The sequence below is a fragment of the Mucor velutinosus genome (assembly GCF_035048745.1).
Source record: "Mucor velutinosus strain NIH1002 chromosome Unknown tig00000041, whole genome shotgun sequence".
Lineage (NCBI taxonomy): Eukaryota > Fungi > Mucoromycota > Mucoromycetes > Mucorales > Mucoraceae > Mucor > Mucor velutinosus.
In genome coordinates, this window is record NW_027041905.1 from 1290501 (window position 1) to 1316755 (window position 26255).

A 26255-nucleotide genomic window follows, 5' to 3' on the forward strand; every position below is an offset into this window, starting at 1 on the left:
TATGTTTAGTGCGCTCATACTGCATTCTACATAGACGTTGTACACAAGCATGCAAAGGTGATTTTGTTAATGGGAGATGGTTTCTTAAAAAAAAAAAAAAAATCCAAGCCAATTTTATTAAATGGCCATCAATTACGGGGCAAAAGATATATGAGTATATATATATAAAGGCAATATTGAGCTCTAGATAAGGATTATCCAGTTCCTTGAGCCCCTAGTGTAAATGAGTTATATGTAGTCCCTCCTCCTAATGAATGTTGATCCATCATATGTACATCTTGATGTTGCTGTTGCTGTTGCTGCTGTTGCTGCTGCTGAAATTGCTGATGTTGAGGAAGAGATGGAGGGATGTATTGTTGTTGTTGCTGCGCGGTATAGTAGCCTTCATTCAATGTAAATGTGTTTGGTGTCAGTGGGCTATGTGGACTGTACAGGCTAGGAATATCATCATCTGAAATAAAAGGGCTAGGACTAGGGGACACTGGAGTATTTAATGCCGTGTGATATGCACTTAATGCTGGCGAATTTTGCTGATCTAGAGGGCTGTTGGGCGGTAATCCTAATTGTGGGGATAAATTATGCGTTTGTACGGTAAGCACGGGAGCTCTTGCTGATAATGATGATGCGGTATTCGTATTGCGAGTGAAGTAACCGTTTTGCAATGTATTGGTATCGTGCGATGTGATGAAGATGGAAGGCGGTCTTTCCTCTTGCTGTATATCAAAGCCCATACTTAATTCTGGTGGTACTTGTACTATGCAATACAGATTTGTAAATATACAAATTGTGTATACTGGGCGGTATTATCGTTCACTTACAATGCGACTCTTCCTGTTGTCGACTTGATATGAATTCCATCATGCTTTTCAGCATTTGATATTGCTTGTTTTGTCTGCTCTTGGTTTCGGCAAGTTCACGCACAACCTGGGAGAAGTTATCTTGCAATCGCACCAGCTGTTGGACCATCTCGGATTGAGACATTTGCATCATTGCCATATGAGAATTGATATCGCCATGGTCCCGTCTAGTTGTGCTCTCAGTCTCTAGTGATTTGCGTTTGATTTCGTCAAGTATATCAGGGCGATCTTTGAGGAACTTTGGATGGGAGAACTCCCAGATCTGATTTTCCGCTAATGTTCTATGTCCCCTTGGTGATTTGTTTACTTTGTGAAAGCCGTACATGTTGAGTTGTCGAACAAAACTACTGAAATTATTATGTTTAAAATGCTTTGGTAAAACATCTTTTGAAAATTCCATGATATTACAAACAATAAATGACGATCCTGTGTAGTTCCAAGCAATTAGATACTGATACTGATGATCTACTACCATACTATTAGAAAAAAAAAAAAAAAAAAAAAGATTTGGAAAATAACCGTTAGCATATGAATACATGATGTATATGCAGGTCCTTACTTGTATAGCTTATGGACAAATGTGTTATTACTGTTTTTGTTGTTGTTGGTAGTTGAAGGTGGCTGAAGCGACATGCTGTTGGCAAACTGCTGGTTCAGAGATTCTCTCGGTGATCCCCCTGGAGACATGTACGGTGAATTCATGGGCGATGTTTTTGGTGAGCCCGAGGAAATGGAGCAAGTCTCGTTGAACGAATTTGCGATCGAGGACAAGGATGAATCCCTACCATGCTGTAACATTTTGAAAGAGTAGAGAAGGAAAGAAGAAAAGAGATGAAAAAATGCAATAAAGGAGGGAACTATATTCAAGGAGAGCAAAAGTGGGGGGGGGCAGTGGTGGCAAGGCACTTTTTCTTTTCTTGGCTAGCAACAGTGCACTCATATGTAATGTGCGGCTCCAGTGCCTCACGTGTTGATTGAATATGCAAATTAATCCTTTTTATTCATTTGGTCTGTTAATCTTAAATAACAAAGAGGACCAGCCCAGTACAATTTGAATGATCGCTTATCGTTTGCTGCTAATGTAGGTTGAATCCACTCGCAAAACACGATGAAATAGTATACACCCAGGCCTACATGCAGATTTAGCACATATGCTTTTACCAACCAACCAATGACATCTTACCAGTTCCAATGTGCCACCATCCATGAAGCTATAAATAGGCCGTTAGAAGGAAATAAAAAAGTACTTTGTCTGCTTCCTCTTTTTACCTCACTGGTAGCACCAATTAAAAATGGAACAGTGCTCCTCCATGATCTCAAGCTGCTACAGAATTGATTATCAATATTCCAGAGGATAAAAGCGACAATGAAACCCAAGGCCGACATCCAAAGCAGACATTGCATTCTAGGCACTTCATAGGTGTATGACTTGGGCACGGTATTGAAGAGTTTGATGGCTCGGATAACGACGCCAATGACAAGGATGGCGTATGAGATTTGATGGAAAACGGGATTGTTGATGATCAGATAAGACCATGTAATGACAGCAGAATAGACGGTCAATGCAAATGGAACCTTGATGGTGTTTTCACTCTTGGGATCTGCCAGAAATCTGACAATTAAACAATCATTTAGCGCATCGGGTCGGGAGATGATGTTGCGAAACTTACGTGAGCCACATTACAATACTGGCGACGTAAATCACTGCATATCAGTTCGAGAATGAGGTGCTGTTGTCAATGCGAATGGTTGATTATAGTGTGCTTACTTGGCAATTCATCCAGCAATTGCATCTCATACTGGAGCGTCATATGGAAACACCATCTAGACAGGTGGGTTGAGTTAGTCGTCTGTTCCTGACAGATATTTCAATTCTAAATTACGCACGAGCCAAAACCGACAAATGCAACTCCCAGATAAGCCAGGATAAAAGATTTGCTTGAGCGATTCTTGAGAACATTATAGGTGCCAAAAAGAGAGAAGAACACTATACGATGGGTGACAATGATCAGGACACATCGAGCATCTGTGCTACGAATGCGCAATTTGCTTACCAAATCCCAAATTTGTAATCGTGTTCCAAAATTCAGCCAAATACGGGCTCACAGTGTAATTTTCCTAACAGCACAATGTTGGTGATTCTGTCCATTTATTCACACAGTCAAGCAGTATTACTCACTTCGCACCAGTCAATGGTAGATGTACTATGGATATTATCATTGGATGAATATCATCTGTGCTCAGTATTGTTTTGTTTACTTACACTTCACCCCAGAAATTCTTTGTTGGACTGAGAGCAGACATTGCGATTTAGGAATAAAGACGGGAAAAGACGAAAGAGGTCTCAAGTCCCTTGAACAAGAGGGGGTGAGCATTATATATAAGACCTAAATAAAACCACGCGCAAAATGTCATCGTTACTTGAATCAAGCAGAGGCGGCTAGGGATAAACATTTTTGTACATTGATGCTCACATCCACCATTAAAAATTGCTGGGTCCTGTATCGAAACCATAAGCCACCAGTATGCCACGACTGATTTGATGTGAAAAAAAAAAAAAAAACCTGGGAGATAGTATCTATAACAGGAAAGCCTACAAATGACTCATTTCGTTATCTTTGCGAGCATCCAATCATGAATTTGCTCCTGAGAGGGTTATAAAAGCCAAATCTTATCCTGAAAATCTTTTTCTCTTCCCTTGTCTATTTCTATACACAACTTTTCTCTCATATACTCTTTGGGCTAAATCTCTTAGTTTATCCCAAATATCCTGCATCTGAAGTTTTCTTGAATCCAAAAAGAAAACTTTCTCCAGCTCTTACTTTTACACTTTTTACAACCTTCTAAACCCTTGCAAACCCTTTGAAAACCTACATTTATACACTTACTAAATCCGTTTTTACGATGGCCTCCACTGCTTAAATTTACCGCTCGTTCCTTCCGGAGACGAATACATAGAACCAGACACCAAATACTTTTATCTCGATTTTAACTCAAAACTAACTACGTTTACCATTATGGTTTACAACATTTCGCAATTATGTTTACAACACTCTCAAAAGTGCCTATTAACAACCAAAAAGACGTGCAAGACTCGAAAACCAGTATCATTGTTACCTTGTTGAAGAAGAAACTATCCATCTATTAAATCAAATCTCAAATCAATCAACTATCAAAATCAAAAAAAAGATGACCCAAGACGTTTTCACCCAACTATATCAGTCCCTCACTCCTGTGATGGGTACTACTACGCCCGCTCAAGAATCCTCATCTATGTTTGACGAATGGCTCAAGCAAGATTTTCTTTCAGAGTGCAGTGTCAACTCTTCTCCTGAGATTGCCACCCCTCTTGATCAATTCCTCATGTCGCCTCCTTTCCAATCAAAGGACAAAATATCATCAAAATCCTCTCCATTAGCTGAATCCAACGTTGTTGACCTCGACGTCTCTGCAATCTTGGACTCTCCTGCTCCTCAATTCTTTTCAATGCCTTCCGTCTCGACGCCATCCACACCAGCTGTTGCCGCTACTCCTGTGCCTACTGCTGCCACATCCACTGCTTGCGGTACTCCCCATGTTCAGATGACCAGCTTGTTTGCCGATATTGGCGACTCACTGCCTGCTGCTTTGGCCGCATTAGCTGCTGTTGCCGCTCCTACACCTGTTGCCACTGCTGCTGTGCCAGAGATGTCGCCTGCTGTGATCAGTGCATCGACTCCCGCCTTCTCTGCTTCTCCCTCTCGTAGCCGCAAGCGATCCAACGACGATGCCTCTATTGATCCTGCTGATGATGCCGCCGTGAAACGTCAAAAGAACACTGATGCTGCTCGTCGTTCTCGTCTTCGTAAGGTGCAAAAAATGGAAACTCTTGAGGCCCGTGTCTCAGAGCTCGAGAAGATCAACGCTGGCCTATTGATGCGTGTTGCTGTGCTGGATTCTGAAAAGACAAACTTAAAGGCCAAGGAATCTTCTTACGAGGATCGTATCAAGGTTTTAGAGGGACAATTAGCTGAGGCTCACAAGGCACTCTCTTCTCGTTCTTAAGTTTATTTATGATAATCTAGACTTTTTATATTAATTTTTACTATTCATCATTCATATCATCTTATTTCTTCTTTCTATTCATTATACTCCAAATCAACTCGAATGCTTTAATCTTTTTTCTTTTTAAAATTTTTCACTAATAAACGCTAAAAAAAAAATACATTCAAAAAATATATCTTGCTGCTGCTGCTGCTGCTCATCTGATTAGTCATGTTTGTCATTTTCTTAACCTGATTACAACACTTAAACTCGTAAAATGGTCGCCGATCTGAATGATACTTTTGCTGTGCTCCCCAATCATGTCCATCATTTTGTGATATGGACTGTTTAAAAGTGAAAAAATTTTAACATTTCGTCCGAAATTTCGGCCCAAAAGTATAAATCAAGAAAACTTTTCATAGTTTACAGATGCTTTTGTCTTTTTAGACATCATTGGAACCGCAAGGCAAGTATTATTAATCAACTAGGAGAGTGAAAGAAGCGTGTCTATATTTCGGTTTTTTGCTTTCTTTAAAAGGATGAACACAACAGACCTGTTCTGCATTTTTACTGAAGACAACCTATTGCCTTTAGCTGACTAAAGAAACAGAATACTGAAATTAGACATCTCTTCTTGATTTGATGTATTTTCATTATAATTTCTAACCTTTTTCATTTTAAACAGATTGCTACGCTTCTTTTGGTTGCCATGGTGATTTACATTTTTTTAATTTTTTGAGCATTTAATAAATAATTTTTGACATTTGTAAAAAAAAAAAAAAAATATATCTTTCTTCCATCTTTTCACCTGATTTCAAAATGTTTGCTCGGTATAACAAGCTTCATTTGATATGTAGTAGTCGCTGCTATTCTACGTTCGAAGTGAGTATCATGGAGGCAATGGGCATTGTGTGGCTTTAATAACATATTCGGTCGACCACAGTCGCTAGGAATATCTCCTGCAACATGTCAAAAATTAAGATCAAACTTCAACATCTCAAGGCCTACCCTGGCTCAAGAGCAGTTTATTCCTACGCTGATTGCTGGTCAACAAGATTTACTACTACGTGATAGAACAGGCACAGGAAAGACTTTTGGAACAGCACTAACATTGGCATCATTGATCCCTTCGCAAGTGCGTCAACATAAAAGCGTTCATTCATTGTATGTCGTACCCAACCAAGAGCTAGCTTATCAAATTGGAAACTGGATTCAGCAATTGAGCGAGGGAAACAACTACAGGGTGTTCGCAAATACAGAAGTTGATTATAACAGAGATGTCATTCCTCATACTGTAGTGGGCACACCTGGTCGTATTCTTGACTTGCTTGAACGAGGTAAACTACCTATGCATGCACTCGAGCGACTCATCTTGGACGAAGCCGATCAAGCACTGTCGCTACCAAAGAGATACGCTACTGCTCGTCAACAGCACAAACGCACTACTCACCCTAAACCCGCTGAACGGTTGCTGGATCAACTCATGGGTCAACATCAAACTATGATTTCTTCCGCCACACTGAATAGACCCCTTCGCTACTTTTTAACCAAGCAAAAAGGATGGCTCAAGAACCCATTATTCGTTGATCTTGTGCACGGCTCACAGTTAAGCGACGACAATACAGTGAAACACCATTGCCTTGTGATTTCCAATGATACCATTCGTAACCTTACTCCCAAGACGCAAAATGAGCCGCAGGACGCGTCACCCAGACAAGACAAGATGGTTGATTTCGACGACATGGATGACCGTATGATGGAAAGTATTGCCATTTTGCAAGAATTAGAGCCTGTCAAGAACGGTATTTTGTTTGTCGGGCCTACCATCAGTGTGGCTTCAGTCAAACAAAAGCTCAAAGAGCAAGGCATTGTTGCAGAGGATATCAAAGATTACCATACCAACAAAAAGAAGCCTGATTTATGGGTGGCTACAGAGTTTGCAGCCAGGGGAGTGGATATTCCTGGCGTCTCGCATGTATTTATATTGGGAAAACCTGCTTCTATCACTTCATACGTCCACATGGCAGGAAGAACAGGTCGATTGGGCCCAGAGGGGTTTGCCAATGGAAAGGTCATTCATCTCGTCAGGGAACACGGTTGGACTGAATCGAAAATGGCCAACATGTACGAGCTTTTGAATATCTCAGTTCAGGAATATGAGCATGTTGAATAAAATGTATTTTTGACACTGTTTATATAAATAGTGGTGTGTCAATTGAGTGTATTTGTGAGGTGTATGCTCTGTCACATGTATGATATGTAGATATTAAAACTAGACTATGATATTATTTCATATTTAGTAGACGACAATCATGATACTACAGGCTTTAACTTGAACTAAACAATGTATTGTACGCAGATGGCTATTTTGGGGCGACTAGTATCACCCAAATGCGACACAGAAGCATAGTTTCTATCACATTTGATAAAATTGACTATATTGTCTAATACTATATTGTCCCTATCATCAATGATACAGTTCATTTTGTAATATGGCTCTTGTTTCATCGTTTTCAGCAGGTCTAACGTAGCTTCAATGCTGCCCTAATCATACCAAAGAGCATTAACTGCAACATATGCTACAAGTGTATAAATGAAAATCAAATGTTGAACGACCTGGATAGGCGCACATTTTCCAATCTTTGACCTGTTTAAGGTGTCGAGTACTTTGAGTTGGCTATTAGCTTGTAATAGCATTGTTTGTTTATCTTGCAACTGAAGTTCCAAATACAAATTCACAAGATGATGACACGTTTGCAAAAGAACGACCAGTTTTGAAAGACAAAACATTCTTTCGGGTAGTTTGCCCATTAGTTGAGTGTTTATTTATATGCCCATAAAACAGCCTGATGTCTTCAATGGTGGTCAAGACGAGCTTGGGGTATATCCTACACTAGCCAATCAATCTCGTTACGCTCGATGGCGGCGTCGCCCTGTGGGCTCTCACCGAAGACATTCCAAATCAGTAATAATAAAAATCTGGCGTATCAAGTAGATTTTAAACAATCAATTAATAGTAAAAAAAAAAAAAGCTATATCAGAGCCAGGAGGGGGATATATCTATTCGTTGATGATGCTCTTGAGATGGCGACATAAAGCCGGCTATAAGTAAATACAGGACTTGTTGCGCAAGATCTATAATAGCGACTGTTTTGAGATACTGTCATTGCAAAAGACACCTTTATAGAGAAAACCTCCCAAAAAAAAAGGCATTCGGGCCAAGAAATTGCGCTTTCAATTTCATGACCCCCATTCGATCAGCATCGCAATCACCATTATCATCCTCATTGTCATCCTCATTATTATCATCAGAAAAGCATTTGGGTTAGCCCATGACAGCGCCAGAACTAATTAAAACCCAGTTTATTTTTTCTGCTCAAGATTGGACAGATATTGTATTTTTTCGACTTTTTTTAATTTATTTTATGATATTCGACTATATGAATTGTGATAATCATCCGATGCTTCCTAATAGACTCTTGAAGTACTTTTCAAGGCGCATCCAATGGCACCAAGTAAGATGGATGTTTTGAATAAACTTATTGAATAATTTACGAAAATATGAAATGAGGTTTCTGGCCAAAATGTCGAAACTTTACATATCAAAGCTCCACAAAGATGATTTTAGGGGCTACGTTGGATCGATAGAAACATTTTGATTCAAGATATACCATAGTAAAAGTTTTCATTTTCGAGGTGAAAAACGCGATCGTTTGATTTTCGATGAAAAGCATGAGGGGTACCTCATGCTTTTTGGTCGATTTTGGCCATGTTTTTTTGATCCTCAAAAAATTGAGCAAAGATGTCAGAAAGTAACTGCCAGATGAGAGCAATTGTTTGGCGCTATTCTGGTGGCTCATAAAGGCCTATATGTCAAGATATGAAGGCTTGAAAATTGTCCAATTTGGTTGTATTTTTGCTTTATGGCTTTTATTTACCCGGTATGAATCACATTTTTGGTAGCTGTAATTCACTGGAAGGGCAGTTCTGTAACTCGAGCAGTTTTTAATTCGAATAGGAGGCATATTAATCTTGGTAAAGCTGATTCATGCAAATTTTGATGTGCTGTGTTGTTGGTAAGCTTATTAGTAATGAAAATGAAAACCCGAATTTGCAGCTTAATTATTGGATACTATTATGGTTTTGCATATTCACTTCGCAACAATCAAGTCCTCATATAGATCAACGGTACCAAATATTGGATTAGACGCCTTATTGCCATGGCTTTGCAGCTTTGCTTCGCTACGGTAAAACTCCCTATAAATCAGTGCTATCAAGTGTTGAATCAGGCGCGTTGTATAGTGAAGATTGCGATGATTCAATTGTCTGCAAACTAGCCTGCATTCTTTGGTTTGTAAAGGCTTGTCGATGAAATGAATGATGCAGAAATACAGCTCTGAAGGTATCAAACTATACATACGTGCCATTTGCTGTTGTATTCACGTTAAAGAGAAAGAAGCAATGGCTTTATACTGCTCAGAAATCGAGACTTTTTATAATAGTGCCACATGTACGACATAAAATCGTGTTGCACGCACTTGCTGATAGACGTTTCATGCTGTCAAAGAAAACAGACATGAAACGCAGAGTCTTGATCAAAATTACGATATTGATTTATTAGCAATTTACATTTGGTATTGTAGCAAATACACAGAGGGCATGCCTAGTACGACACTCTTGAAGAAATCGGTACAGTCAGCACTTTGCAAGTGGCGCACCATGCCCAACAGTTTAAAGATACGTTTGACAATCTACAGAGACAACGAGAGCAATTAACGCGTGCACTAATACGATACTCATCTAGATTTACAGTACCTGTTCTTGTTCCGTCTTATGCTCGCTTGCAATACCAATAAAATAGCCGAGGAGATAAGCTGTATCTGCAATTTGCAGTGGCACGTCAGAGACATTCTCTGGACTAGAACGCAATTCTATCAAAATAGCATGAAAGCCTGTATGAATGGCCTTCATGAGCACGTCTTGATCAGGCTGCTCTGCAGCATGGAAGCTACTAATGTAGACAACAAAAGCATCCAATACGCGAATGATCCATCCTAACGCGTCTTGATCTGTTCGACAATTATTGGCAATCATGTCTGCAACAACTCTCCAGCAGTTTTCGCTTTCAGTGGCACCATTTCCAATCAAATGAGTTATAGCCGTGCTAATGTACTTGATGGTGGTTTGCTTCTTTTTCGACAAATGATATGATTCACAGAGGTAGACTAGATAGTTGACGGTAGGGCTGACATGGTCCCAATCTTCCAGTCTTCCGGTTGGTAATAACTGATTGATGCTCTCGGTGCGAGTGCATGATACTGCTTGACGAAGCACTTTCTCCGTCGTGGACTTGTTGCATAGTATTTGACTAATTACCGACTCAAAGATCAGTGTGTAAAGTGAAGACACAAGCTTAGATTTACTTTCGTCCAACTGTTCTTCAGAGGACGGCAAATGATCTGCCAAAGTGGATAATGCTGCATACTGTACAAATTGTCAGTATAACGTCTCTCTTTGAAGATACCAATCATCCAAACCTGCATGTCTTGATCAAACGACTGAAATCGCTCAGCCAGCTGCTTTACAAGCTCCAAAATTCGACTTTCAGATATACTCATCTTCTTGGTTACTGCATTCATGCCACGTCGTCTCTTTTCCTCCTCTTTGGATACTCCCTTCACGCGAGGTAATCCACCCAGCATAAGCAGTGTACCAAAAGCATTTTCTACAAGGCCACCATTGCTTGCAAATAAGCATTTAGATTTTGTGCTATTACCCTCTTTTAAAAGAGCCATCGTCTGGGTTGCAAGGTATTCTGACAGCGAGAAGGAAGTCGCAGCATGTGTGGATGCAAACAAGAAACACAGCTGTTGCATGTCTGGCGATGATTTGCTCAGCTTGAGAAGCAGGGCAAACCAATTGACAGGAGGCAGTGGCCCTGGTGTCTTGACAAAACTCTTGAGCAGCATGGTGATATTGTGCTTGTTGCTTGAAATCGAGCTGCTTGCGAGTTGAGCAAGCTTATCAAAGACGGCCCTCAAATAACTGGTGTTGCTGTTGAGACGATTGTAGTTGATGGGTTCTGAAGAAGCAGACGCAAGCGCCGCCATAGTATCTGCTGCAGTGGAAGAAACACCTGTCGTCGACTGATCTGAATCTAGGGCTTGCATTAGCAAGTGGGTGTGAGCCAACACTTTACCGCACGCAGCAGCAGCGATACGACCACTTTTCAAGTTGCCTGTTGGAGCAGATTTGACAGTAAGGCCCGTAATGGCAGCTAATTTATCTAGACCAGCTTGTCTCGATGAAGCTTGATAGCGCTGTGCTTCTGCATACAAATCGCTGGTAGCATTTCGGTTGAGATAGTCGACGCCAAGCAGAGTAGCAATGCCGAATAAGCTTGCAATACGATAATTGCTAGAAGCATCGTCTGATTGAATACTGTCAAACAAGGGCTCAAATGCCTGAGTATACTGAGACACTGCTGTTTCATCATCAGCATCCGCATGGACATAGCCGTGGTATAAGATTTGTGTATAAGGAACTACGAAATGATAAAAGTGTTGTGCTAAATTGGGCTATTCAGAGGGTTAGTATTGAGCTACTTACAAAGGCCTCAAGACTTACGTCGCGAGAAGCAGCTGCCATGACAGACTCAATGATATTGGAGTAATCGTATTCGACACCGTACTCTTGAAGAGCGCCCAAGGCCACAACCCAAGTTGAGCCTAACAAGAGACCTTTGCAAATACTTCCACCATTGAGGTACTCTTTGAGTTTGGTGCTAGCCACGTTCAATTCATCGCCCACTGTGTCTGCATCGCACATCAGTGCTGGCTTGAGTTTGGAAGCGAGACCCATCAAAATGCCAACAACACGGCTATCCGAGGCATCATCCAGCGTATAATACTGTTGCAAAGAAGCCAAACCAGCTGTTTTCAAGTTGCCAATGCTATCCGTCATTGTGGGATACACTGTCAATGAAGCTACGAAATGCCCAGCCGCGTAACCGTTGGCAAACTGAATGAGGTCAACCGAGGTATCGATATTTCTATACTTGCTGTTTGTGCTGCTGGTAGCTGCATCCAACAGTACCTTGTATATTTCTTGAACTACCTTTTCGTTACTAATGATGCAAGTAGCAAGATGACCCAATGCAAATCTAGCTGCAAACTGGACTTCTTCGCTCATCAAATGAGCAGAGTGCGACAAGGGCGATCCAGATAACACAATGTAGTTCTTCATCAAGATGTCAATGATTTCATTTGCACAGGAAGCAGCATACGAAGGCGTGTACAGTTGAATGACAAGCACAAGACCAGTGATGGCCATAGCAATGTTGCAAGTAACACCAGGCACCGTACTTCTCTCTAAGCGAGCCAGCAGATCCTTGACTAGAATAGACGCCATGGCTTCCAGCTCGTTTTTAGTGTCAGAAAGTGCGTTTTGAAAGAAGGATTTCCAGGATCCAATGCTGGACACACGAAGCAGCAAGTGGTCTGTCAAAGAGACATCGGTAAAAGAAGTGACCATGAAGCGATACCATTTGGTTTTGCTCATGTCCTGCAGTGTCTTGGTAGGCGCATCCCTGCTGTTCAATGTATACAGCATGGCAATAGCATAGCCTGAGCGAAGGCCTGGAGCAACGCGCGCGTCTTCCCAAAGCTGTGATAACAAGGCTTGTATCTCTATTTCGTGCTCACCCACCACATGTCCAGCATCATTTGTAATATGCTGTTTGCTGCTGGTAGAAGAAGTTACTTGCTTCTTGCTGTTTTCTTCCTTGAACAAACCACGACGCATATGATCCAGTTCGTTTGACATGAGTGTAGCAAGTACCAAATGTTGGTTCTCAATGGGATGATCGTCTGTGGGAGTGGCATGTTGTACGTATTCAGCTGCCTTTTCTGGTAACACAATGGCCATGTCTTGAGCAGAAAACTTGGACAAGGCGAGCATGGCATGCTGAGCAGCGTGTTGATCGTTCGAGTCAATCAAGGGCAGTACAAATTCAGTCAGCAAATGCTCCTTGAATTGCAGGTAGGGTTCAGAAGCTATTAATCAAGTTAGTTTGTGTGTGTATTGATATCAACTAAAGCGGCTTACTGTCATTTCTCGAGCCTGCAATCGAGTAAAATGTGCACAGTTCTTGTACAAGCAGAGCAGACTTTTGTGTGCCTTGATCTACTGCAAATTGAGCGAGATAGACAACAGTAATGTTCCAAATAGAGCGAGGCTCAACCAAACCAGCTGTGATACAGTGATTGATGGTTGTCATGAGAATAGAGAGCGACGCCATGCTGAGGTCTTGACATGTCTGTAGCAACGACATGACCATGGGCAGCACATCAGGAGCACATTCTCTTGGTTTGGTCTTGCACACATCTCGCATGGTAGTCAAGACAGCCAATTCCAGCTTGATAGGGCCACTGACAGAGAGGTCCACCTTGCGACGTACCGTGCCTGACTTGCGACGCAGCACCCATTCAGCAAATACCTTTTTCAGTTCCTGCCATACACGAGGTTGGCGTTGATGTGTGTGTGCAAGTGCCTTGACACCCAAACTAGCCATGGTATCGCCACTGCTGATAGATGACAGAATTAGTTGAAGCACTTTGCTCGTGAGAGTAGGGTCACTGGGATCTGCAAGCATGGGAATCACATCCTTAAACAGATGGGCGACTAAACGAGGCTCATCAAAGGAAGCGCAAAGCATGCGAAGAAGGAACAGCAACATGGGAAACTTGCAAGACGTCTCTACTAGCGAAGATAATTCTGTGATGCGGCTCAAAACGATACATTGCGTGTCCAAATCAGCATCGTACGCATGAGGTGTGCTGAAGAGCATGTTGAGTGTCAAAGTGGTATCAGGGCCTGCATTGTAGCTTTGGATGAGCACAGGGATGCTGTCGTTGTAGAAGCCATCCAGATAGACAAGGAGGTGAGCAAGGAGTCCATAGATGGTGTTGGCTTGGGTCAATGTTTGCATCTAAGGACTAGTTAAGATAAAGTTCAAAGGGTGCCAATCTCTACTTACATGTTGTTTAGATGTTTGATCAAAGCTAGCGGTATTTTTGATGTTGTCAAGCTGGTAGAGCATGTTCAAGGTGTCGTCTTTAAGCGTCTTGAGATCCGTTGAGGCGTCTTTATCGTTCAATTCAGATAACAATTGATACAGTGGCAGATAAGCAATACGAGACACATTGCTGCTGACCTTGGCGCGCATGGACTTTATCAATCGCATGATGGCTTGCTGTTCAGTGACATTCTGTGATCCAAAGAGTATGTAGGCCAAACAGACCCAAATCACATCTGAGAGCACATCATTGGAGCAGTCTGCTATCATGCGTTCTAAGCGAGCAAGATAGCTCATGATGGGATACTTTTTGGAAGACGCAGTGATTAGGCGATCCATGAAAGGATAGATGTAATCAGTTGTGCTGACTGTGGCTCGATCTGCTTGCAGTTTCTGATAGGGCTTGTTGATAATGGTTATCCACATCAAAAAGTCTACCAACGAGAGATATCGACCACTCTCTTTCTGCAATGGGTATTGAAACAGGATGTTAGATGTGCAGGCATAGATATCTGTCATCATGCTATTGTTGCTGTGGATGCCATTCGTCATAATGGCACTGGTAAGTCGAATCAAGAATGCATTTGGATCTACTGCGTTTTCTGTCAAAAAAATGGCTGATATGAATCCATGTGACATAGAGATAGCAACAGACGCATGATTGGAAATCACATAGTCGACCTCTTCCAGTAAATCAAAGTACAAGGTGGGCTTTTGCCGCATCAATGTAGCATAGGGATGTACTTGCTGAGAGTCCGTTTTGCAGTGATGAAACTGTATCTTGGCTTTATCAGTCGCATGTTCTTGATTAAATATCAACAGTCGTGTGATGGTACGCAACAAGATGGCGCTTTTGGTTGAATCATCGTTTGTGAGCATCAAATTTTGCAGACTTTGAACAGTTTGGAGAAGGTCGAGGTCCTTGTTGCTTTGCGTGACTCGAGCGTATACTTTCTCGCAACCATGAGATACTGCAATAGCTGATGTCTGAGCAAGTGTGTTCCAAAAGTCATCGAGCTTGGATGATGCCCTTTCACAAGCTTGGTATATCTGCACGAACCGGTGTTCTACGAGCTCGTCTGCCATGTTGAAAGGCTGGTAAGAAAAAAAGTTGATTATCATCATTTCCAGAAGGTTTTTGTAGGCCATTTGATTCACCGAATGGTTGCCATGTTGCTTGGATATCTCCATAACAACCACAGGACCCTCATGGTTGCTATAGCAACAGAGCAGATGGCATACCGCTTGAAGTGGGTTTGGGTAGCTGTCATTGCTAATTAAGTTTGCCTAATATCTATAACTGGCTCGTTCATGTAGATGAATGGCCACATCTCAGGGCATCACAAATGAATGTGAGTCAAAAAGACATCTATCATTGCATGAGCTGCAATATACGTATATCTTTCAACCTGAATTATCAACGCAACCTGTCGTTTACTGTAGTTTCTATTTGATTTTATTACTTGTTTACTATATTTAAAATGGTACATGAAAAAGAAAGCCAAATCCTCCCTCCTTTTTAATGTTGTTGTATATATGTATATATGTGTATCTGATCCTCTGTATCCCAACGAGTCCATTAGAAATCAACATCCATGCCAGTGTGGTGATCCATCGTATTCATTGAATCTACATCGTATCCAGATTGAGAGGCCTTTGCATCTTCAAATGTACGATGACGAATCACTTCCATATCAAATTTGTTCTTTAGCGCGTTGACCTCTGAAATGAGTTCGGATGTAGCATCTTTCAGTGCTTTTCCAGGCGATGTGCCAGGTACTGTTTGCACCTTGATGACAAAATTGTGTTCAAGAGGATGAGGTACTTTGTAGCCAGCAAACAAAACTCGAGGATCTTTAAGTAGTTGACTAATTGAGGTTGTTATACACAACGTGCATTAAAGTATCCACGGTAGTTATAGTTACCCTCTCAATATGTTTCCAAGTGTGTGGTCCTCACGCTCAATAGCAAATGTAGCAGCATTGGGAATTTTAGTGTCTACTTCCATCTCTACCCTAACATGTGGTTTAACGTTAATGAATCCGTGCGTGAATGCCTGACGCACTAGCCAATGCCGTACTTTTTCCTTCCCTCAGGAATAACAAACAATTCGAAGCGATCAGGGGCATTCATGATGTGATATTGGGTTGTGCAAAAGAAAGAAAAGAGTGTATATAAATAAGAAAGAAGTAGCTAAAGAGAAAAAGAGTTTTTTTTTGTTGCGCTTAAATAGGCGCAGTTTGGATCAAATCAACCACAAATGTCACTCTTTTCTTTTGATTAGTATTATTAACAGTGATGATTTTATTAAATTTTGTACAAATGCTCTAAGTGGTCTTCTTGTTTTGATTGACATAGCCAATGCCCATACATGTCATTAGGATTGTGTCGTTGGAATCGTCGGGTTGGATTTTGAAGGACACACCAAAGAATGCCTTGATGTCTCTCAGATATTGGATGCTATTAATCCCATCAGTCTTTTTATCCATATATACATCACTACTCGCTCACTTACGTAAATGCAGACAATTCACCAATTCTAATCTTGCCAACATCCTCAGGTGCCAATATCATCAGCAGTAAATTTAACCATTGACTTGTCGTATCCACACAACCGCCCTTACGGATCTCATTCAGCAACAATTTAGATGCCATTACACCCACATCTTCAGGCGTCTGACCTGGTTCTGCTGCCTTTTCTGCAGACAACAAGACCTCTGTGTTGGATTCTGCTACTAGCGATAATGCAAAACCAGGCGATTTTCCACTTTCAGCTCCCTTATAGACATCGGTGTAAATGTAAATGTCAGGAATATATCTGTTTAACAGTGAGCGAGCGGATTCCACTAGACGGTTGGCTGTTTGAGGCGAAACACGAGTACAGTAAGCAATGCCGCGGACACGCTTGATACGTCCTTCATCGATAAATTGAACTGGTTTGAGTTGACGGATAGGAGCACATGAAAACACTACTTCGCCTCCGCCTAATGGTGGTGCACCTCGCTTTGTGATCTTGAGCTCCAAGTTTGAATCCACACCAAATCTCTTTAGTTGAGGTAATAATACTGTACGAATAATGTCCACCTGTGTTAAACCGATACGTCAGTATACACACTCACACTCTATTTATAGGACATGTTAATGCTTACAGAGGGGTCAATGTGATCTGTTGTGATGCCTTGTAAAATCAACACAAATGGCTTCTTTGAAAAGGGTGCGAGAGCAACCATCGGTTCCAAATAGTAACTGATACTTCTATCTGTTCCGCAATCATGTTCAATGCGCCCACCTTCAATAGCGCCTGGTCTGTACAAGATGGATGTACCTAATTCATGATATCAGCGTCTTTCACCCAATGTCTGTTGATGGATCTACAACTCTCCAAGCGTACCTGTATAACTAATTTCAATGACGGAACCATTAGTGACCTTCTCCAGTAAGTTGAGGAACTTCATTTCGAAATCTACCATGTTGCAAATGATAAGTTGCTGCTGGTTCAAAGCTGTTCATATGCTGCTCTAATGTCATACCTCTTAAACCAGGATTTTCATCATCGCTTCTGATCTTTTCAATGCGAACTGGTTTTCCACTCAAAGTAGCAAGCACAAGACGTTGTCTAAGGTAGTTGTAGCCTTCAAATTTCAAGAGTTTGCTCATCTTGTCATGTAAAAGAAATCAAGTGTCGAAACAAATATTTTTTCTGAAGGGTTTCTTTGATCAAATCCATCCAAATGTGTACAGAAAAGGAGTCACCAGAAGTGCATGCTCCAAGTGGCTTGTTGTAGAGATTATGCCAACTAGACAAGAGGCACATATCCTGTACAGATTGATGCACTTGGCTATTGCCTTGATAGGATCAAGGCATGTACGTTTGGCACTAGGGGATGAGCGAATATAAAGAGTATCATGTCAGAACAAGAACTGGCCTCTGCAATCCATCAACGTCTGAGCATGATTTCTCATAATCCACATGCAATGGCCTACTACATTTATCAGCCATCAAAAGAGTATATCGCTCTGCCCAACTAAGATACATTTACCATGTCAAATGGCCATCCCAAGGAAGCTATTCGCAAGGAACGTTTCTTTGTCATTTGGATGCTACAATGGAAGAATACACTGATCTCAACCAATGGCATAGACTCTGTGCGTTTATTCCGATACGTCACTTGAGGATGGCTCGCCTATTCCAGTTTTTAAAATTTCTTTCTCTTGCTTTTTTAGCTTTTTTCTCTGTCTACTCTTTCTTACTACATCATATAAAAAAATGACTATTGGTGTCCCTATCAAGCTTCTCCATGAAGCACAAGGCCATATTATCTCCTTGGAATTAAAGACAGGACAACTCTACCGTGGAAAATTATTAGAAGGTATAACTTGGATGGACCTCAAATGTGCTTTCATGTTAATGCTAACATGCGCGTATCATATAGCTGAAGACAACATGAACATCCAATTAAGAGACATTACAGTAACTGCTCGCGATGGAAGAGTTTCACAATTAGATCAAGTTTATATTCGTGGATCTCATGTTCGATTCTTCATTGTTCCCGATATGCTGAAGAACGCCCCCATGTTCAAAGGTGCTGGACCTGGTGGACTCAAGGGCAGAGGTATTGGTTTGGGTAGAGGCAGAGCAACAGTTGCTCGTGCTCAACAAGGTACGTTCTATGGAGAGATAGAGTGTGCGTTATGGTCATGTAGACTCATTTGTTATTATAGCAAGAGGAAGAGGTGGTCGTGGTGGATTTAGAGGTGGTCGTGGTGGTCCCCCACCTAGATATTAGGTGTTGTCGACAAGTTGAATATCACACATTAAAAAAAAAAAAAGGAATGATTTGTAAACATACAAGACCATGTCAATACTCACATTAAATATACATATTTTATACATTTATTTGGCAAGTTGTTGTTGATGTTGTGATGGTAATCAATCATGTTGAGCAACAAGTACTCAGGAGCACAGCGTGTTGTTCAATACAGAAAATGGAAGATGTGCTGGCAACAAAGATGAGATTCGTTATGGACGTATGTCATAAGAAGAGCAAAATGAAGATGAACATGACAAGCTGGCTAGATGGCAGTGCGGACACTAGTGTTTGAATCGTTCTCAATCAAGCGTTGAGTATTGGAATGAATACTGACGACCTCTGCAACTGGGATCGAAGGGCAATTTCTTCAGTAAATTTTGGATGAGCATCAGCACGCCATGTTCTTTCGGTGCGATACGTCCTCTATACAATGCTTAGACATGTAGTACCACTGCACACAGAATTTGTGTTTTTGTACATTTTTGATGAAACCAATTATGACATTAAGAGCACCATGAACAAGCGATTAAGACTTCGACCATTTCTTTGAATCAAAGGCGTCTTCCTTAACTAAGCAATCAATAACTTTATTTTAGGAATGTAATACATGAAATGCAATGATAGAATATATGCGTATCAATAAATAAGAGGTATCTAAGTGCCCCAGACATCTTCGTTGTATTTTCCTTCGTCTACCCAGGCTTGGATTTGCTCTGCAGCCTCAGACTCTGACGCTCCAGACATTTGAACTAATAGACGCTCCCAGGTACGCTTTACATCCTTGGCCATACTTCCAGCAGAGCCGCAAATGTAGACCTTGGCATTCGATTCTTCCATCAGCTTGTATAATAAATTGGCCTGTCTCAGAAGAGCATGTTGAACATACTTTACGACCTCTCCTGATCGTGAAAAGGTCGTATAAAGCTCGGTGATGGTACCATCTTCGAGGTAAGCGTCGAATTCCTCCTTGTAGATAAAGTCTTGGTCAGGATGGCGACAACCAAAGAACATGTAGCACTCTGAGCCTTCACCATTGCTGTTCTTCTTTGAACTCTTTAATCCCTTGGCATGTCTTTCTTGAAGAAAACCACGGAAGGGACTAAAACCGGTGCCTGCAGCAATAAAAATGACAGGTGTGGAGGGATCATCAGGCAGACGGAAGGTAGATTTGCAAGGCTTGATTTGGGCATTGATCTTGGTGCCAGGCTCTTGATGGCTCAGGTAGCCAGAGGCAAGACCAAAGTAATGTGTGTTTCCATCGGGACCGCCTACCGTATCAACAACACCAACACTCTATTGGAAGACGTAAAATAATCAGTAAACAAGATGATGAAAACGTAGGTTTACACAGCACTTACAATGGAGGGATCAAATGGATGTTCTAAGGGACCACTGGAAATACTGTATTTACGTGGCACAATGCAGTTGACAGAGCTAATGAACTCCTTGAAGTTCAGTTCCTTGATCTTGAAAGCCTGGATGATGTCAATCAAGGTACGATGAGAAGCAAGGAAGTCTTTGAGACGCTGCGTTTCTTTTCCAGGTTGTAAGGCCTTCTGCAAACGTTCAGCAATATCAGGACGGCTGTTCTCAAGTTGCTTTGAGAGGATAGACAAACTGAATCGAGTAGGAGGACCGGTCAAATCAGCATAGTATTTCAGTGCGTTACGGATGGTGCAAGGGCCCTTGATGTTGGCAGCGACAGAACGAGGAGAGAGGTTCTTGATGTCCAAATCCTTGACTTCAAATACAGAGTCTAGAACGAGACCCAAGTTGGTAGCAATAATTTCAACGAGTCTATCTTCATTGACTGGAACAACTTCCAAGTGATCGCCAGCCTCGTAGAGCGGTTTGCCGTCAATGCTCTTGTCAAATTGGACCCGGATGTGCCTTGTGCTACGATGACTTTTTTCTGTGTGTTGCAATTCTCTGTTCTCGACAATAGTAGCCACAGTGTCTAGCTGATTGCGATTCAAAGCGGCTTGCTCAGTCTTGACCTTCTCCTTGACAATATTGATGAATTCCAATGTAAAATCTTGGCTGGGATCAGCAGCAGGACCATTGTTGGACATGATATCGGCGTTCTTTCCAGATGAGGATTGGCCGTAACGTTGCATCAAGGCAGTCCAGAAGTTGGCAGACCACAAGCTGAAATCGCCATCGATATCGTCAGAAGCATCGCCTTCACCGGCGGGCAAGAGTCGCTCACCGCCCAAGAGCTCAAAGCCAGAATCCACCTTCTTTGGGAACTTTTGGAACGTACTAGTCCAATCACGGTTACCACAGCCAAAGACAGCATAGAGCATGCCACTTAACATGTTGTCCTTGGTAGCCTCAGCGTCTTTTGTACGCTCGTCCAACCACTTGGCAAATTCGTTGGCATCATCAGGAGGGAAACCATTGTATGTTGCAGTGACAACCACAACAAGCTCTGATACCTTGATATCGTCTTCGCTGGAGGGAGCATCTGCATCGTGTTGAGCTTTAGCGATAGCTTCGCCCTTGACAAGCTTCCAATCATCCAAGTCTTGCACAGTAACCTCCTTGAAGCCCATTTCCTTTGCTTGTCCAGATAACTTTCTTGCGTATTCTTCAGAGGTGTTTGTTTGAGTACCAAAGAGGAAGGTGACAGGAGGCAGTGGGAACTCGGCTGGCTTGACCTGCTCCTGAGGCACTGCCTTGCTTTCGCGACGCTTTGTAACAACAACCTCCTCGGTGGGTTCGGGAAGTTGAGCGTCTTCAATCTTGGTAAAGAATCCAACAGGCTTCGTAGAAACAACCACAGCGTAACCGATTTTCTGGTTTGGATCGTCCATCTTGAAATTGAAGCGAGAGAGGATCATAACCAGAGCCAACTTTCCTTCTTGCAGGGCAAACTGTCTAGAGAACGATGCGGGCAATTATGAGTATTCTGAATGTACGCATTCGTACCCTACACTTCTTACCTGCCAATACAAGCACGAGGGCCAGTGGAGAATGTCAACCAAGCAGTGTTGGGCAGATTTTCAATATCTCCAGAGAAACGGTCAGGGTTGAACACATCGGGATCTTCCCACACCTTGGGATTATGATGCAATGCATTAATATTGACTTGCAGCAATTGACCAGCTTTCACCTCGTACTCATCGCCGTTGGATGCCTTGACAGTGGTGTCCTTCTTACAGTACTTGAGGATAGATGTGATAGGAGGGTGGATACGGAGCGACTCCTTGATGACCAAATCCAGATATTTACATTCCTTGACCTGCTCAGGTGTGGGCACTTCTCCAGCCTTGATGCCACAATTAGCAATTTCTTGCTTGATATTTTCGACCACCTCAGGATGCTTGCAGAGCTCCAAAAAAGTCCAACTCAAAAAGGCCGATGTTGTGTTATGACCAGCACTGAGGAAAGTGATGATGTTGTCGCGGATGAGGCTATCATTCAGTTTTTCGCCTTCCTTGGATTCAGCGTTGATCATAAAGTCCAATAAATCAGACTGATCGGCTTCCGTGTGAGGGTGCTTGCGTCGATCCTTCAATACATCTTCTACTGTACCGCGCAAGGTTTGCAGATCGCGATGGAAACGCACGTTGGTTGTTGTTTGGTACCACTTTAGCCAGCTCATTGTAGAAGCACGCTTCATGATCATGGACTGAACATAGGCCAAAGCAACAGTGAAAGGGTGGCGAGGAGCGTTGGGGTCCTTGAGCAAATCAAAGTCGTAGTCGAAACCGATTTTGCCAATGGACTCTAGGGCAAGGGCGATGAACCAGCGAGACACATCAAAGTCTTCTCCACTCTTGGCAAAGCTCTCCATGATTTCGCATAGTTCAGAGATGGATTCACCCATCTTGTAGTGGTAGGCCTTCATGGCACGCGCAGAGAAGGCGTTCATGATGAGCTTGTGTCCCAGTTGCCAATCGGGATCTGCTGTGGATGTGGTTACCAAACCTCGGCCATTCAGGATAGCCAGATCAGAGTAGACACTTTCAATTTCCTTGGTAAAGTACTCGTTGTCTTCACAGATAGTCTCCAAAACGTCAGGATCATCCACCGACAGCAATTCGTGTCTAGTGATATGACAACATAATTAGCTCATGATCCCAGCTGAAGACACGCTGCGTATGCTTACCCGCCCATGGACAAGTGAACAATAGGGCCGTATTTGCTATGAAGCTTTATCAGGTTACCCAAAGAATCAGGAAAAATGTCTGGTACATTTCCCAAGAGATAGCTAAGTAAATACAAGTGCTTAGTACATGAATATGTATGATTCATGCTATCAAGACTCTTACTGAGGCTCTGGACCAGGGATATGATCGTGTGCGTATTTTGTCATTTGTTTAATTCAAGAAAAAAAGTATGAAAGAAGAAGAAAGAGTGTTGTGCTGAGCCTTGTTATTTATACTCTTTTTTTCTGCGAGACATGTTGCAGTGTTGCAGATCCATATATGTTGCAGTGATAAATTAAACCCGGATTCTTATTTGATTATCTAAATGAAACCCGAAAATAAAATGAAAAAAGGATTTGCATAAATTCTGAGGATTTGAGCTGGGAGAACCTTCGGAAACGACGGGGATGAATAATATCTCTTTAATAAGCAAATACATCTCGAAAAGCAGTAAACGTGCATGTACCGAGGACACTGATCTAGCGGGTAAATCCATCTTCACTCTCTAATGTGGAATAGTTCTTGCCTTTTACCGTAAATTTGATCCAATTAACCATCATTTTACATCATTATCCTGTTCTTTGCCAAGTGATACATTTCTAAACATGGGGTGCCATTTCAAGCACAGATATCCATCACAAACCATGAAAACAGCAATATAGATAAAATCTTTCTTCTTCTTACCACATGGAACTTGCCATCTATTACCTTTCTCTCATGTCAGTCTTGCTAGTTGGAGCTACTTTACATGGTTTATCTTATCAGATGTGTATCGTCTGATTGATAATATGCTACTCATTCACTTGACATTGACGTGCTTCTTGGCCAATGGCCAATTGGTTTGGCAAACTATTGTAGATTGGCTGCTCAAATACTTGGTTCATCTGCGCTTCAATGTCAAGCTAAATGGCTAGTTTGAGTAACACATCCAAATGGAACTTGGTTCAGGGTTTGTTCTCAATTTCTATCAAGAACGAAAAGATTTAGTATTGCTAAAAGGAATCAGTCAGCAACAATTTCAGCAGAGATTTTCGGGACAAGAAGGGTTGTCATCCAGAATAATTCACTAAAACTGGTTATTCCATTTATAGCATGCTAAATATTAAAACAACTCAAGCGACAACGACGGCAAAAACGCGAGTTCAGATCATTTTTGCACAGCGGATATATAAAAAAAAGGCACGCTATCGCGACGTTGTACCACAGCAACAATCGTCCATTGCTGAAGGCGGTCAGCCGATTTCATCATTGTTCATTGAATGATATGGCCAATTGATATATGCTGCAGTTTCGATTGCCAAACAGTTTAAAATTCTGTTCGACGAGGATGGGTTTGCAAGGATCGTATTTTCTGTAAGATTCAGAACATTCTTAGAAATAATGAAATTCCTCGAAAGCAATCGAATTTATATATTAGAATGAAAAAAGAGACGCAAAAGACGCGTATAGAATAGTTTATAATCAATATCTTTATAGTTTAGCTTGTCAATTAGGCTCTATTTACATCAAAAAGCATTGGTGATCTTATGGGAATGTGTGCTGACTACGCTCATTATGATAAAATTAGTTTGCTCTTACCATCATTAGATCCTTTTTTAGAAGTCTGAAGTCATTTTGATCGAGTGGTTCTCAACCCCTACTTTGCTTTGGTAGGTAACACTCTACGCGGCAGTGGCTTGACTTCAACCATCTCAATAAAATCATCAAGTATCCTATCAATGTAGGCTTCCTGACTTTACACTGGCTAATGCGAGTCTTTAAAACAAGCTGTAACTGTAGATCCGACTCTTCCACGATGCTCCACGTCTGCACAAACAAGGACAATTGTCATACGGCAGACAGCACACTAGCATTGCCTCTTGCTACTCAAAAGTTCGCAAATCGCAGCGAAATTTGGGTGCATTTGAGTCGCGTTTTCTTGTGCTAGAAGCCGTTTCAGGCCGCCGGGATAGCACTAAACAACTTGTCTTATCTAACACTTACTGTCTGACACATTTGCTCAACTTTTTTGGGATTGCCAAAAATCGACAAAAAACCATGAGGGATACCTCATGATTTTCATCAAAAATCAAACGATCGCGTTTTTCACCTCGAAAATAAAGACTTTTACTATAGTACATATTACATCAAAATTTTTGTATCAATCCAACGCAACCCCTGAAAATGCTTTTGTGAAACCTTGATATGTAAAAATTCGACATTTTTAACAAAATCGACATTTCGTTTTTTTAACCGTTGCTCAATAAGTTGGATCAAAACACCTTTTATAACTAGTACCATCAGATGCGCCTTGGAAATCACTTCTAAAAACCCTAAGAAATATGATCCTTATGACAACTTACATGGCCAAACCTGGCAAATTAAGTCGAATTGGATCCAAAAAGTTTGAAAATGGTTCCAATTTTAATAAGTGTCAGAGGTCCGAAGACATGACGAAAAGTTTGAAAATGAAGAAAAAGTTTGCGAACTTGTTGATCGGATTTTTAATAATTTTGGCGGTTGGCAAGATGTCAGTCTGAAGGCAATTAACAACACTTCTAAAAGCTCTCAAGAAGAGTATTAAAGTCAAAAACTACTATAACTTGGCCTGAGTGATATTTTGCTTCCTATATGCTGATGGTTAGCAAATAATACTACTCGATCTAGCTCACCGCCAAGATATTTGTAAAACCAATATCTTTATTAAGGCTTCGAAAGTGTCTAGCAATTATACATGCCTTAACCAGTACTCATCTAGGACTAACGCTTTTATGATTTTGCTCGCTCTATAAATCTGAGAAATGGTATCACGCTAAATAAAACAATCATCAGTTATGCTCTAGTAATGCACAGTGACTTCAAAAGAGCTATCGGTGACTGGAATAGCTTAATTTCAACATGCTTGACATGTAAACGACAAGCAAAACCTAGTGTCGAGATGATTTAAAGATGCAGCACAAACGAGTTTTTACATGGGATCGAAAGGTAAAATGCAAATCTATTTCAAAGGTAAAGTATAAGGTTTTAGAGGGTTGGCTTGCCTACCACGATTTTTCCGAATTCGAGCCTATATCTGCGCGCATTTGTGGGGCTTAAGTGTTTATACGATATTAACGTTTCGTACCACTAACATATGGCCACGAAAAAGGAGATACAAGGCCATCAAAGACTCTTAAACCACAAATCCATCTTGAACTATGCTGTTTGGCTGAAAAGACATTTGGTTTGGCATACAATTACATGTCTCTGACTCTTTGGATTGTGCAATGTTATCCTGCTCCTGAGATCTGTGATGCGGCCAAGCAAAGAATGCGTCCACTGCATGATCTAGCATGACGATCAGTTTGTCAAACAT

At 41.5% G+C, this 26255-nt stretch overlaps 9 protein-coding genes across 9 annotated transcripts; 3 read left to right on the forward strand and 6 right to left on the reverse strand.

Annotated features, from left to right (window-relative positions):
* Nucleotides 1–194: 194 nt before the first annotated feature.
* ATC70_000591 (uncharacterized protein) lies at nucleotides 195–1655 on the reverse strand (the record flags this gene model as incomplete). Its single annotated transcript, XM_064820005.1, has 3 exons — nucleotides 195–754; nucleotides 819–1333; nucleotides 1417–1655. 3 exons carry the CDS (start codon nucleotides 1653–1655, stop codon nucleotides 195–197), a joined length of 1314 nt encoding a protein of 437 aa, XP_064683925.1.
* A 189-nt stretch (nucleotides 1656–1844) lies between these two features.
* ATC70_000592 (uncharacterized protein) lies at nucleotides 1845–3161 on the reverse strand (the record flags this gene model as incomplete). The annotated part of the gene is made up of 9 exons (XM_064820006.1): nucleotides 1845–1987; nucleotides 2041–2068; nucleotides 2127–2469; nucleotides 2528–2561; nucleotides 2626–2681; nucleotides 2745–2844; nucleotides 2912–2975; nucleotides 3037–3061; nucleotides 3121–3161. The coding sequence occupies 9 exons, from the start codon at nucleotides 3159–3161 to the stop codon at nucleotides 1845–1847; spliced, it is 834 nt and encodes a 277-aa protein (XP_064683926.1).
* Nucleotides 3162–4046: 885 nt separating this feature from the next.
* On the forward strand, nucleotides 4047–4901 carry RTS1_2 (serine/threonine-protein phosphatase 2A 56 kDa regulatory subunit delta isoform; the record flags this gene model as incomplete). Its single annotated transcript, XM_064820007.1, has 1 exon — nucleotides 4047–4901. One exon carries the CDS (start codon nucleotides 4047–4049, stop codon nucleotides 4899–4901), a length of 855 nt encoding a protein of 284 aa, XP_064683927.1.
* Nucleotides 4902–5699: 798 nt separating this feature from the next.
* On the forward strand, nucleotides 5700–7053 carry ECM29 (proteasome component M29; the record flags this gene model as incomplete). The annotated part of the gene is made up of 2 exons (XM_064820008.1): nucleotides 5700–5762; nucleotides 5824–7053. 2 exons carry the CDS (start codon nucleotides 5700–5702, stop codon nucleotides 7051–7053), a joined length of 1293 nt encoding a protein of 430 aa, XP_064683928.1.
* Nucleotides 7054–9505: 2452 nt separating this feature from the next.
* On the reverse strand, nucleotides 9506–15042 carry INO4_1 (Transcription factor; the record flags this gene model as incomplete). The annotated part of the gene is made up of 6 exons (XM_064820009.1): nucleotides 9506–9631; nucleotides 9696–10364; nucleotides 10418–11458; nucleotides 11508–12934; nucleotides 12987–13869; nucleotides 13918–15042. 6 exons carry the CDS (start codon nucleotides 15040–15042, stop codon nucleotides 9506–9508), a joined length of 5271 nt encoding a protein of 1756 aa, XP_064683929.1.
* Nucleotides 15043–15535: 493 nt separating this feature from the next.
* On the reverse strand, nucleotides 15536–16089 carry ATC70_000596 (uncharacterized protein; the record flags this gene model as incomplete). The annotated part of the gene is made up of 3 exons (XM_064820010.1): nucleotides 15536–15824; nucleotides 15882–15971; nucleotides 16037–16089. 3 exons carry the CDS (start codon nucleotides 16087–16089, stop codon nucleotides 15536–15538), a joined length of 432 nt encoding a protein of 143 aa, XP_064683930.1.
* Nucleotides 16090–16283: 194 nt separating this feature from the next.
* On the reverse strand, nucleotides 16284–17613 carry SCJ1 (DnaJ-like protein scj1; the record flags this gene model as incomplete). The annotated part of the gene is made up of 5 exons (XM_064820011.1): nucleotides 16284–16416; nucleotides 16472–17040; nucleotides 17106–17281; nucleotides 17348–17419; nucleotides 17487–17613. 5 exons carry the CDS (start codon nucleotides 17611–17613, stop codon nucleotides 16284–16286), a joined length of 1077 nt encoding a protein of 358 aa, XP_064683931.1.
* A 610-nt stretch (nucleotides 17614–18223) lies between these two features.
* Nucleotides 18224–18743, forward strand: ATC70_000598 (uncharacterized protein; the record flags this gene model as incomplete). Its single annotated transcript, XM_064820012.1, has 3 exons — nucleotides 18224–18326; nucleotides 18390–18617; nucleotides 18679–18743. The coding sequence occupies 3 exons, from the start codon at nucleotides 18224–18226 to the stop codon at nucleotides 18741–18743; spliced, it is 396 nt and encodes a 131-aa protein (XP_064683932.1).
* Nucleotides 18744–19421: 678 nt separating this feature from the next.
* Nucleotides 19422–23088, reverse strand: ATC70_000599 (uncharacterized protein; the record flags this gene model as incomplete). The annotated part of the gene is made up of 5 exons (XM_064820013.1): nucleotides 19422–20060; nucleotides 20126–21647; nucleotides 21713–22819; nucleotides 22882–22983; nucleotides 23045–23088. The coding sequence occupies 5 exons, from the start codon at nucleotides 23086–23088 to the stop codon at nucleotides 19422–19424; spliced, it is 3414 nt and encodes a 1137-aa protein (XP_064683933.1).
* Between the last annotated feature and the right edge of the window lie 3167 nt (nucleotides 23089–26255).